Here is a 13,789-nt window from a genome sequence, read left to right as displayed (position 1 = left end):
CCATCGGGACCCGGGGCTTTACCTCTGAGTAGAGATCTGACAGCGGCGTCCACTTCAGATTGGGACCAAGGGGCATTAAGGACCTCTAATTGATCATTGGTCAGGGAAGGCAAGTTTACCTCATCTAAAAAGGAGGAGATGGTGGCGTTGGGGGGTGTCAGGGTCTAGGAATAGGTTATACAGTTGTGAGTAGTAGTTAGCAAACTGGTTAGAAATATCCTTTGGGTTCAGAAGTTTCTCCTTTGAGGGGGAATGTATGAGCTTAATTCTATTTTTAGCATGTTGCATTCTCAGTTTGCGTGCTAACATTTTCCCAGACTTATTCCCTGATAAGTAGAATTTTGTACGGAGTCTGTTCAAGGCTATTTGAGTTCGGGCCAAGAGCATTTTCTGCAATTGACTGCGGGTTTCGGAAAGTTCTTTCCTTAGGGCAGCTGAAGGGGAAGATTGGTTTCTACAGTCTAAGTCTTTGATTTTGTTTTCTAAGTCGGTTTGTCTTTGGATGTTTTGTTTCTTGAGAGCAGCCCCGGCCTGAATAGCGGCACCCCTGGTAACCGCCTTAAAGGCACACCAGTGTGTGAATGTAGATGTGTCTTGTGGGGTGTTGTTGGTAAAGTACGAGGAGATGCTGTCGGAAATAATTTTATTGGGCAGCGGGTCGGTTAGAAGATGGGGAGCTAATCGCCAGGGTCTAGGCGGCATGTGGAAGGTGTTTAACGACCATTTCCACAGGATCGGGGCATGGACGGACCAGGTGATAGGGAGGATGTCTATGTCCTTGGAATGTTGTAGCATCCATTTGTCACATAAGAGCATGTCAATTCTAGAATATGAGTTGTGAACGTTTGAAAAGAAGGTGTATTCTCGGCCCGATGGATTGTGTGTTCTCCAGATGTCGTATAAGTCAAATTCTGTCAACATATTTCGAATGCCAAGGAAGGGCCAGAAGTGGGAGGGGGTCGAGATGTGGAAGATTTGGGGGATTTATCGAGATATGGGTTTAATACTAAGTTGAAATCTCCCATTATCAGCAGTGACCCTTTGGCAACTTTGCGAATTAAAATAAGTAATTTACGCAAAAAGGGAATCTGGTTGGAGTTAGGGGCATACACTGAGACTAGGGTAACAAGTTTATCATCTCGCAATCCAGTCAGAATCAAATAGCGCCCGTTCTTATCTGCAGTGAGAGAGTGTTGGGTAAAAGTCACTTTATTGCTGAAAAGGATGGCAACACCATTACGCTTAGACTGAGCATTGGCGAAAAAACCTAGAGGGTATCTATTGTCTCTAAAGATAGGGGGGTTTACAGAATTGAAGTGAGTCTCCTGTAGGGCGATCACGTCTCCCCTCTGTGTATGGAAAAAGGTGAGGGCAAGTTTACGTTTGTTGGGGGAGTTCAGTCCCTTAACATTCAAAGATAAAATCTTAGTCGCCATAGAGCCACACGGATAGGATGATGAGTGTAATGGTCCACAGATAGTGGCGTGTTAACCTGGTATATAAGGTGCATATACTATGGGGTACAAGACAGAGTCTAGTGGGGGGGGGGGGGGTTGACTTATAGGGAGAGAGAAAGAAAGGTTGACAGGGAGAGGGAAAAGAACAAACCAAAACGGTCCATTATATCGGACCGACATGACTACTGCAGGTAGGAGGAAGGGGGAACAAGTGCAGTAGTATAGGAGAAGGTGGGGGCTTGAAGGTGGCCTAGCGCCACCGCCCATGTAGACCTCACAGGAATCACTAACTAAAACAAATATTTGCAAAACCTGTGCGATACTTGAAGAATAATATAGACTATCAACATATCTATCAAACATCCCAGCTAACATAAGACAGTTTATCTTAAAAGCAAGGCAAAGAGCATGGAATGTTTAAACAAACAGTAAGACTAAGGAACTAACGGTTGTGATACTAAGCCACTGGGTCGAACTCCGGGATACGGAGAGAAGATGTCCAGGAACGGGACTTATGGGTCATATGGCACGAGGAGGGCAGCGGAGTAGTCTCTCAAGTGTCCACCCATTCCGTTCTTGGAGCGGGAGCTTGTTTAGATGAGGGTGGGTGTTTTACCGTGATGTCCCATTCTGAAAGGAGTGCAGTTCCTGCTTCAAGGGATTAGACGGTGTGCGTAGAGTCTTCGTGGGTAATCAAAAGCTTCACAGGGAAACCCCAACGGTAGGGAATGTCGTTGGCTCGCAGGGCTGCTGTTATCGGGACTAACGTTCTTCTTTTGGCAAGTATCACAGCGGAGAGGTCTGGAAAAATCTGTAGGCCTCCCAAGGTATTTGCTTCTCCAGCTGATCTTGCAGCCCTCAGGATTCGCTCCTTGATAGTGAAAAAGTGTATGTCTCTCTCTTTTTCTCTGATCTGTCTCTTCCTCTCTTTCTCTATCCTTCTCCTTCTCCCTGGTCCGTCTCCCTCTCTCTTTTTCCCTGACCTGTATCCCCCTTTCACTGGTCTCTCTCTCTCTCCCTTTCCCGGGTCTGTCTCTTTCTCTCTCTCTCTCTGCCCCTGGTCTCTCTCTTCGCCCAGCCTATCTCTCTCTTTACCTGGCCTCTCTGTCTCTTTGCCTGTCTCTCTCTCTTTGCCTGGCCACTCTCTCTTTGCCTGGTCTCTCTCTCTTTGCCTGGTCTCTCTATCTTTCCTTGGCCTGTCTCTCTCTCTCTTTCCTTGGCCTGTCTCTCTCTCTCTTTACAATAGAGATTTGGTATTCCTGTCAAACCACCCCGTTCGCCTTCCTGGTATCCGTATGATATATTTAGACACACGGCTCCCAGGTGCAGAAGGAGGGGGGGGCAGCAGGAGAACCAAAAAATCGGGCGCACAACACTAATCAATGGTATAAGCAATTATATAGTTCAAAAAAAGGGGTTGCTTGCTGCTCTCAATTGGGGACCTCTGTCAGCCCCAGAAAATAAACTACTTTACAGGATATCGGCAAGATATTTTGAGAGAGTGCACCAGCAACACCAATTTAAAATATTAATTTTATTTACAGCAACTGCAAATTAGTGATCACAAATATAAAAATTACTTAAAAAGTAATAATACATTAATATGATACCATAGGGACAATGCTATAATTGTATAGATTGAATTTCTGGTGCATAGATAGAGCAGAAGTTGCACCCCATATATCAATTGTCCACTAATAGTGACCAATGTTGGTGTCCAGGTCTCCAATCTCTCTTAGTCACACACTGATGATTATTGGATAGTGTGTATTGAACCCACCAATTATGGCAATAATTGTATTGGTAATTCAGTATTTCACCAAAGGCAATTTAACTGTCTAATACAGCTTAGAGTCTAAGACTTTAAGCTGTATTAGACAGTTAAATTGCCTTTGGTGAAATACTGAATTACCAATACAATTATTGCCATAATTGGTGGGTTCAATACACACTATCCAATAATCATCAGTGTGTGACTAAGAGAGATTGGAGACCTGGACACCAACATTGGTCACTATTAGTGGACAATTGATATATGGGGTGCAACTTCTGCTCTATCTATGCACCAGAAATTCAATCTATACAATTATAGCATTGTCCCTATGGTATCATATTAATGTATTATTACTTTTTATGTAATTTTTATATTTGTGATCACTAATTTGCAGTTGATGTAAATAAAATTTATATTTTAAATTGGTGTTGCTGGTGCGCTCTCTCAAAATATCTTGCCGATATCCTGTAAAGTACTCTCTCTCTCTTTGCCTGGCTTGACTCTCTCTTTGCCCCAGGGGCGGATTGGCCATTAAAGTCACCGGGAGGTTTCCCGGGAGGCCGGCCGCCCCTGAGGCCGAAAGCTGTACTGCAGGTGACGTCATGCCTTTCTTCCTGCTTCACGCATATGCACAGCGTGAGCAGGAGGAGGCCAACCAGAACGAACACCAGCAGCAGCTCATCAGGTAGTGGAGCTGCTGCTGGGAAGACAGCGGGGATGCCACAGGGGGATTGGGCAAGTATCAAAGGAGCCCCCCCCCCCCCCGTGACACACAGGACCCCCTTGCCTTTCCCCCTGCTGCTGCTGCACTCTGTGGCTGCCGCTGTCTGTCACAGTACAGGCAGCAGCATCAAGCAGAGCAGACAGCAGAGGCTGAGCTGAGAGCTAATTCCCAGCTCCCAAGTTCCAACCCCCCTCACCTACATCAGTGTCAAAGTCAGCAAAGACTGGATAGGGGGCGGAGCTACGCGGGGCGCGAGTGGGCGGGGCTACACGGACGAGGGGGCGGAGCTACACGGGAGGACACCAGCAGGGCTGATGAAAGGAGAGGGTGAGCTGCCTGGCTGCCACACAGATAGCAAGGTAAAAAAAAGTTTGTGAGAGAGTGTACTGTCATAATGGTGTGGGCATTGTGTCCAGAAGAAGCCATTCTCATTGTACCTGTCCCCAGCGTGCCAATCGCCGCGGTGCGCTGAGGATTGTGCGTCTCCGAGTGTCCGAGACGCTGGCGTGTCCATGTATGCTGGTGGGCCACCTGCATTCTTGGAGCATCTGGCGCGCCAGCAGCAACAATGAGGCTGGCTCCATCTGTAAAAGTAGCGTAGTACTGTCGGCAACTGGTGTGGGCCTTACGTATAGGCAGCGCTACTACTGTCATCAACTGTTGTGGGCATAACATATAGGCAGCACTACTACTGTCGGCAACTGGTGTGGGCACTACATACAGATGGAGCCGGGCTCCCTCTTGCTGGCGAATCGCCAGAACGTCACCGCTGGCGATCCGCCAGCAGCCCAGCGTCCATCTGACTGAGACGCGCGTGCGTCTCACGCGCACGCGCGTCTCAGTTTCCGGGCGGCTGGGCGATGGGAACCCTGTCCGTCTCCGCTTCAGGGAGACAGACAGGGTTAGTGCGGGGAGGCGGTGAGGACCCCGGGTGACCGCCGACAATGGCGGGTGGCGGGGGATGGCGGCTGGCGTCGCCATCCCCTGCAAAGAAGAGACCCGCTCCATCTGTATAGGCAGCACTACTACTGTCGGCAACTGGTGTGGGTGTTATGCATCACTACTTCTATCGGCAACTGGTGTGGGCATAACATATAGGCAGCGCTACTACTGTCAGCAACTGGTGTGGGCATAACATATAGGCAGCGCTACTACTGTCGGCATTACGTATAGGTAGCACTACTACTGTCAGCAACTGGTGTGGGCATTAGGTATAAGCAGCACTCCTACTGTCAGCAACTGGTGTGGTGCATGTATAATCAGTGCTAAGACTTTTGGCAACTGGTGTGGGCGTTACGTATGTGCGGGCTCGGATTGCCCAGATCCGAGCCCGCACGAATGCCGGGGATCCAAGTGGCGTTCGGAGTTTACCGCCTGCCTCGGATACGGGCACATGGGCAAAACGTCATCACCCGGAGTCAGGATTCTCGCTAGATCCAGATCTCTATATAAGTCCCGGCACCAGCGCCATTCTTCATTCGGCATATGAAAGTCAGACAACACGGATGTGTCCGTGGCTGTCTGCAAGGAGGATAAAACTATGGGGGACAAAGTAACTGTAATGGGGAACAAACTAAAAAATATATATATTTTTACTGCAGGGCTGCCCGGTATCAGTCCAGCTGTCCTGCCCAGTGTCCCATATCAGTCCAGCTGTGCTGCCCAGTTTACCATATCAGTCCAGCTGTGCTACCCAGTGTCCCATATCAGTCCAGGGGTGCCGCCCAGTGTCCCCAGTGTCCCCATTTTTTAAAAGTAAATAAAAAAGGTGTTTTTTTTTTACCTGCAAGGGGTGTTAAGTGTCCCATATCAGTCCAGCTGTGCTGCCCAGTGTCCTGTATCAGTCCAGGGGTGCCCACATGTGTGACGTATAATTCCATGGGTGCCCCCATGTGTCCCGTATTAGTCATCGGGTGCCTGCATGTGTGCCGTATAATTCCATGGATGCCCCCATGTGTCCCGTATCAGTCCAGGGTTGCCCGCATGTGTGCTGTATAATTCCATGTCTGCCGCTATGTGTGCCTTATCAGTCCAGGGGTGCCGCCATCTGTGCCGTATAATTCCAAGTGTGCTCTATCAGATCAGGGGTGCTCGCATGTGTGACGCATAATTCCTGGGGTGAGCAAAGTCTGACGTATAATTCATGGGGTGCTGCCAAGTGTGCCATATCAGTCCAGGGGTAAGCCAAGTGTGCTGTATAATTCATGGGGTGCTGCTAAGTCTGCCGTTTCAATCTAGGGGTGCTGCCATTTTTCATTAAAACAATAAAACCATTTTTTTCTTTTTACTGCAGGAGTGTCACCATGTGTGCCGTATAATTCCATGTGTGCTGTATCAGTTCACGGGTTCCGCCATCTGTGCCGTATAATACCATGCGTGCTGCCAAGTGTGCTGTATTAGTCCAGGGGTGCCACCATCTGTGCCGTATTATTCCTGGGATAAGGCAAGTCTGCCGTATAATTCATACGGTGCTGCCAAGTGTGCTGTATTAGTCCAGGGGTGATGCTAAGTGTGCGATATCAGTCCAGGGGTGGTGCTAAGTGTGCCGTATCAGTCCAGGGATGATGCTATGTGTGTCGTATCAGTTCAGGTGTTCCTTATAATTCCAGGGGTGAACCAAGTCTGCTGTATAATTCATGGGGTGCTGCTAAATCTGCCATATCAATCCAGAGGTGCTGCCATTTTTTTATTAAAATAAAAAAAAAAAAGTTTTTTTTTTTTTCTTTTTAATGCAGGAGTGTCACCATGTGTGCCGTATAATTCCATGTGTGCTGTATCAGTCCAGGGATTTCGCCATCTGTGCCGTATAATTCCATGTGTGCTGTATCAGGTCAGGGGTGCCACCATCTGTGCTGTATAAATCCTAGGGTAAGCCAAGTCTGCCAAATAATTCCTGGGATGCTACTGCTGCCAAGTGTGCTGTATCAGTCCAGGGGTGATGCTGTGTGCCGTATTAGTCCAGGGGTGATGCTGTGTGCCGTATCAGTCCAGGAGTGATGCTGTGTGCCGTATCAGTCCAGGGGTGATGCTAAGTGTGCTGTATTAGTCCAGTCCAGTCCATCTGTGCCGTATAATTCCAAGTGTGCTCTATCAGATCAGGGGTGCTCGCATGTGTGACACATAATTCCTGGGGTGAGCAAAGTGTGTCATATAATTCATGGGTTGCTGCCAAGTCGGTTGTATAATTCATGGGGTGCTGCTAAGTGTGTCGTATCAGTCCAGGGGTGCCTGCATGTGTGTTGTATAATTCCAGGGGTGAGCCAAATCTGACGTATAATTCATGGGGTGCTGCCAAGTGTGCCATATCAGTCCAGGGGTAAGCCAAGTGTGCTGTATAATTCATGGGGCGCTGCTAAGTCTGCCGTGTGCCGTATTAGTCCAGGGGTGATGCTGTGTGCCGTATCAGTCCAGGGGTTATGCTAAGTGTGCCGTTTCAGTCCAGGGGTGATGCTAAGTGTGCCGTATCAGTCCAGGGGTGATGCTGTGTGCCGTATCAGTCCAGGGGTGATGCTAAGTGTGCCGTATCAGTCCAGGGGTGAAGGTAAGTGTGCTGTATCAGTCCAGTGTTTGTGCCGCCCACTTGTGTCGCTTATCATAGTCATCCAGCTACTTCGGTGCAACCTTTTGGCCTAAAAACAATATTGTGAGGTGTTTAGAGTAGACTAGGTGTGTGCCAGTAGTGCCTTGCTTATTTGCACTGTGGTTACATCATGTGCTCCAGCAGCTGCAGTTATTGATTGGCTGTCAGACCGAGAGCTCTGAATGGCTCAAAAGCTGGTGCCCTATTTGAAAATCAATTCAGTGCCTCTGCTGGGCTCAGGACGCAACAGGACTGGATTACACAGTGAGCAATACTGAAGGCATACTGCAAAAGGCACTTCTCTGGGCATTGTGTGTATAAGCAGGAGTACTTGGGGCATTACGCATAGCATAATGTCATATGGGCATTAAAGTGTGCAACATATTGTGTAAGGGGAATTACGGTGTGTGGCATAATGTGTAAGCGCATCAAAATGTGTGTCATAATGTGAAATAGGCAGTACCGTGTGGCATTACCGTGTGTGTCATAATGTGTAATGGGCATTACGGTGTTATTGGTACTGTTATGTTGCCATGCCCCTTCCCCATGAAGCCTAGGTGGAAAAGCATGCATCTTTCAGCTTCAAGTTTGGCAGCTATACTGATGTAGTAACCCCGCCTACTGCTATGCTGGCCCCGCCCATTTTGTTTTGGTGCCGCCCACATGAGGCCGCTTCCTGAGATTTTCCAGGGCCACTTTTGGTCCCCAATCCGCCCCTGCTTTGCCCCCTCTCTCTCTCTCCCTTTGCCCGGCCTGTCTCTCTATCACTTTTTGCCCGGCCTGTCTCTTTCTCTTTGTCTGGCCTGTCTCTCTCATTGCCTGTCTCTCTCTCTCTTTACACAGGCTCTCTCTCTTTTCACGGTCTGTCTCTCTCTCTTTGCCAGGCCTGTGTGTCTCTCTCTCTTTGAACGGTCTGTCTCTCTCTCTTTGCCAGGCCTGTGTCTCTCTCTTTGCCTGGTCTCTCTCTTTGTACTGGTCTGTCCCCATCTGTTAGCTGTGCGCCAGTCACGTGTGTGCACCACTTGATCGGTAGGTCCCGACGTACGTTTTGCTGGGCGCTTGTTCACGGGAGGTCACGGGACACCTCCCGTGAAGAAGCGCCCAGCGAAACGTACATCGGGGCCTGCCGATCACGTGGTGCACACACGTGACTGGCGCACAGCTGACAGACAGGGACAGACCAGTACACAAACAGCACGGCGGCTGTTAGCGGTTCCCAGCACTAAAGATCTCCGGTGATAAGGTAACCGCTGGATGAGTCCAGCGGACCCCTACCCCTATCACTACTGTGCTTATAGCCCAGTTAGCGATAATCCTACTGTAAGCTTTTTTCTGTTGGATTTTTTTTGCCTTAAATCGCCGGAAGTGCAGGACAACCTAGATACCTGCATATACACTGGTCATACCTGTCACGGAAAGCATTACCCTCTTTGTTATATTTTTATATGTGACGGATGATCTAAATTCCCATAACCATTATTCACACATTGGTAGAAACTTTGGGATGTATGAGGATCACACCAGGTCCATATGAAAATCACATTTTCTTTCCACAGCTCTCAGGCAGTCTAAGCCTGACAGATATTTACTATCATATATTTTTGCACAGCACTGAGAGAGACTAGGAATAATCAGTACGGTTGTTAATTCATTTTTAATAATGTTCACAATAAATATTATGTTTTAAACAGATGCAATAATAGCCAACTTTCAGTCTGTGAGATAAGAGTGCCCCCACCCAGAGTATATCTTTCTTTTCTCCTCCTCCCTTGGAATTAGTGTTTCATAATACTGTTCATACTCAGGAGGCACCACTGGTGGTCCAATAAACAGACACAACAAATCTATTATGTGTCTAGGACCAATGTATCCACAATAGGATCTCTCACCAGTCTCCCACGGACTTTATAGACTAAACCCCCATCAAATCCAACAACAGTGGTGCATAACCACTGACCAGTGCAGACAAAACTCTCAACATCCCCCCTCCCCTTTCCTCTCTCAGTAATACTCTCTCTCTCTCTTTGCCTGGTCTATCTCTCTTTGCCTGGCTTGTCTCTCTCTCTCTCTCTTTGCCTGGCATGTCTCTCTCTCTTTCTGTTATTGCCCAGCCCATCTCTCTCTCTCTTTCTCTCTCTCTCTCTCTCTTTGTATGGCCTGTCTCTCTCTCTCTCTTTGCACAGCTTCTCTCTCTTTGCCTGGCCAGTGTGTGTCTATCTCTATCTTTGCCTGGTCTCTCTCTCTCGCTTTGCTGTTCTCTCTCTCTCTTTGCCTGGTCTCTCGCTCTCTCTTTGCCTGGTCTCTCGCTCTCTCTTTGCCTGGTCTCTATCTTGCCCTGGTCTCTCTCTCTTTCCTTGGCCTCTCTCTCCTTGGCCTGTCTCTCTCTCTCTCTCTTGACTCTCTCTTTGCCTGGCCTGTCTCTCTCTTTTTTTCTCTGGTCTGTCTCTTCCTCTCTCTCTATCCCTCTCTCTTTCCCTAGTTTATCTCCTTCCATCTCTTTCCTGGCTTGTCTCTCCCTTTCACTGGTCTCTCTCTCTCCCTTTCACTGGTCTGTCTGTTTCTCTCTCTCTCTCTTTCTCTGCCCCTGGTCTCTCTCTTACTCTCTCTGTCCTTGGTCTCTCCCACAGGTCTCTTTTTCACAGTCACCAGCAAAAACACATATCATATAACATTTGCATATTGAGAGGGGCCCCAGATATTTCATAGTACCGTGCCCCAAGATCTCAGTTATCAGACCAGTGAGTACATTCACATTATTTATAAAGGGTACTGGTATGTTTAAGGGGTACTGGTGGGGGTATTATGCATAAGGGGACACTGGCGGTGTCATTATGTATAAGGGACATTATGTGTAATGGGCATTACATTGTGTGGCATAATATGTAATGGGTATTATGCTGTGTAGCATAATGTGTAAGGGGCATGATGGTGTGTGGCATAATGTGTAAGGGGCATGACAGTGTGCAATAATGTGTAATGGGCATTATGGTGTATGCAATAATGTGTAATGGGCATTATGGTGTGTGGCATAATGTGTTAGGGGCACTATGGGGTGTGGCATAATGTGGCCACCTCTCTATTGTCATGTAGCCACTCCCCTAGTTGCATGTGATCGCCCCTGAATGACTCATGGCCATGCCCATTAGGGCTGCTTCCAGGGCTGTTTAGAAAGTGCCAAAATTACACTGTCTTCCCTTGCCTCTATGCCCCTTGTTATGCATACGAATACCTTATTTGCCATCACTGCTTCTTGATAATGGGCAGTGCTGCTAAGTTTGAATGTCATTTTTCACAATACGACTGCAGTATAAGGTGATCTGTGATTTTTGCAGATTTGCAAATTGAAGCTGAATCAGACCTTTATTTACAAACCAACAGCTTTTTCAAACTACCTCTTCTTAGAAGGATTGCACTCTAATAAATAAATTTAAATAAATTTAAAGCAGCACTGCAAAATACACTGGACTTTGTAATTAATATGAGGGCCTCTTAAAATCAGTTTAAACCTGCAGAGAAGCTTTGCAGATAAATTTCAAGATATCAATATGGAGAGCTTGCTTCAAGGCTCACCTTTTTTATTTTGTGTTTTAGACTAAGCCATCCTGGGACAAATACACAATGGTTAAAGAGGACAGTAGATGAAATGCTCCCCCTGAGCTATCAGGGGGGGTCATTTAGCTGCATCGTTGTTGAGTTAAGTACTTTGCCGCTTGAGCAGGACCCAATCTGCACATTAGTGAACAGGTCCTTCGATGTCAGAAACAGGAAGGCAGCACACTGTCAGTTACTGACAGACTGTTGCCTTTTGGGAGAGGGGGGGGGGGGAAGGGGTCGGTGACAGAACCCTTTGTGAAAATAGCCAACCACAACTGAATTACACCCAGGGTAATAGGAGAAATCTAAGCAGTCGAATAATTAAGCTGGTGGCAGTTCCATGCTACTAACACTCTAATATCAAGAGAAAATAGGCATCAAAAGCGAACACAGAAAATAAAGCTTGGTACACACTGTGAAATAATCATGCTGCTCAACCAATTATTGGCTGGATGCTCTGATCACTGCACAGTGTGTACACAGCACCCAAGGCCGAAGGTCATTCACAAACCCATCAGAACGGTTCTTGACATCAGCAATGCTACTGTACATGCCATTTGTTGGTCCTGATAAGCCGATACCATGCAACAAATGAATTGTGGGGTTCATTAAGTGAATTTCTGCACAATTTTCTTTATCGTTCAGATAGAAACAATATTTGTGTAATGTTTATACAAGAAATCGGATATCATCTGTCAAATAAAGAAATGTGGATCATTGCTCTTATGTCTAGTGTGTATTGAACCTACACAGTTGGCTCTTATGGATAGATTTGATGATTATGATTGTGGAGTGATAGGTTTATTGGAATGTGATTTAGTGTACATAATGTTTGTTTCACCTGATTATTTGTTTTTCATTTTTGCCTAGGTCAAGCTGGGAGCTTCCTGATTTGAGGGAAGGACGTGTAAAAGCCATCAGCGATTCAGACGGTGTAAGCTACCCTTGGTATGGGAATACCACTGAAACTGTGACTCTGATGGGTCCTACTAGCAAAATCTCCAGGTTCTCCGTCAGCATGAATGACAACTTTTACCCCAGTGTGACGTGGGCAGTGCCTGTCAGTGAAAGCAACGTACCTTTGCTCACGAGAATCAAAAGAGACCAAAGTTTTACAACATGGCTGGTAGCTATGAATGCGAACACCAAGGAGAAGATAATTCTCCAAACAATTAAATGGAGGATGAGGGTAGATATTGAGGTGGATCCATCTCAAATGTTGGGTAAGCGGGCCAGATTGGTGGGTAGGACTCAACAGGAGCAACCAAGGATTTTAAGTCGCATGGAGCCAATCCCACCCAATGCACTGGTGAAACCTAATGCTAATGATGCACAGGTGCTAATGTGGAGGCCCAAAAGGGGACAACCTGCAATAGTTATTCCTCCTAAGTAGCACTTGTGATGTATGAAGAATGAGTGAATGAACGCAAAAGACTATCAAGCTACTTTTAGTTTCAAAGACAACGCATGGGGTTAACAAGACTATTGAAATTCTAAGCAGTTGTTATTTAATATGTGCATTTTTTGAAGGTGTACAAATTTTTTTACAGTATATTTATTTGAATTAACTCAAACAAATGGCATTTGCCATAATTGTTTCATAGTGCCTGTGGCCAAACAGAAGTAAAACAGATGCTCAGTTAATGACTCTTCTGTCAGTTACGCCCATTTACGAGGTGCTGTTTGCATTTCTAGAGAATAGCTGTGGTTCAAGGCAATTCCTAGAGGATTACTGAGAAATGGGTAAGGTTGGATGATCACTGTTCTAGAACAATCAATGATGCTAACAAGTATGCAACTTGTATACTCAAATAAGATGCTTCATTTATAATACATAAAATGCAATTATTGGAATGAAGATGCCACCGTTCATTAACCTTTGCATTGCTGAAATATTTTATGTTGAATTCCGATCAAATTTTAAAAACTTTCTATAAGTTATACATTCTGATATGTAAAAGTATATATCAAATGTATACTTCTTAGTAAATCAATTTGGAACATTTGAAGTAATCTTGGAAATAGCTTAAATATAACCATAAGAGCAAATTTGTGTTTTGATTTCTTAACAATCAGAAAAGCATTTTTTGCTTAAAATTTAAATAAAAAAGAAAAATAATATTAAGACTGCAATATGTCATCATTAAACATATTCAACATGCTCATTACATTGTTTTGACTGTTGTGTGACAGCTGAGCTAAACATGTTCTCCACGAAAAGCTGCCTTTGGCACATGAAATATTATAATAATAATAATAATTATTATTATTATATACAGTGTCATACATTTGAAGGTCAAGATGTTATGACCATGCTCACTTACCTTTGTCACATTAGCTAATTTGTAGCAGCAGCAAAAATCAAGGAGGGCACATTTATGCATGTTTTAGTAATGTATTTAATGTGTTTTCTATGCTATTTTTATACATTGGGCAGTATTCAATGAGCATTTTGGCGATGTGCAGCGAATCCTGTTTAGGATTCGCTGCACATTCGACACTGCCCGCCGCGTTCCGGAGCCTCGCCGGCTCCAGTATTCAACGAGTCAGGGGCTCACTGCCCATGACCGGCGAATTTTAACTCCTGCGGCGATGCCACAGGGAGCCTGAGGACGGCGGCAGGCAGGGAGATGGAAGTCTCCCTGCCTGCCCCAGAACAT

The 13,789-nt window shown here is 46.1% G+C and overlaps 1 protein-coding gene across 2 annotated transcripts in view; it reads left to right on the top strand.

Moving 5' to 3' along the window:
- The window catches only part of FAM78B (family with sequence similarity 78 member B), a 150,242-nt gene extending 136,988 nt beyond the window's left edge, over nt 1–13,254 (top strand). For both annotated transcript variants that reach the window (XM_083156732.1, XM_083156733.1), the window contains exon 2: nt 12,000–13,254. In XM_083156732.1, coding sequence (XP_083012858.1) covers nt 12,000–12,522 — 523 coding nt within the window. In that variant the 3' untranslated portion in view covers nt 12,523–13,254. The remainder of the gene's footprint in view (nt 1–11,999) is intronic.
- Nucleotides 13,255–13,789: the final 535 nt, after the last annotated feature.

Source organism: Crinia signifera, chromosome 8, assembly GCF_055691185.1.
Source record: "Crinia signifera chromosome 8, ASM5569118v1, whole genome shotgun sequence".
NCBI classification, from domain to species: Eukaryota; Metazoa; Chordata; class Amphibia; order Anura; family Myobatrachidae; genus Crinia; species Crinia signifera.
This window is presented reverse-complemented; position numbering and strand designations above follow the sequence as displayed.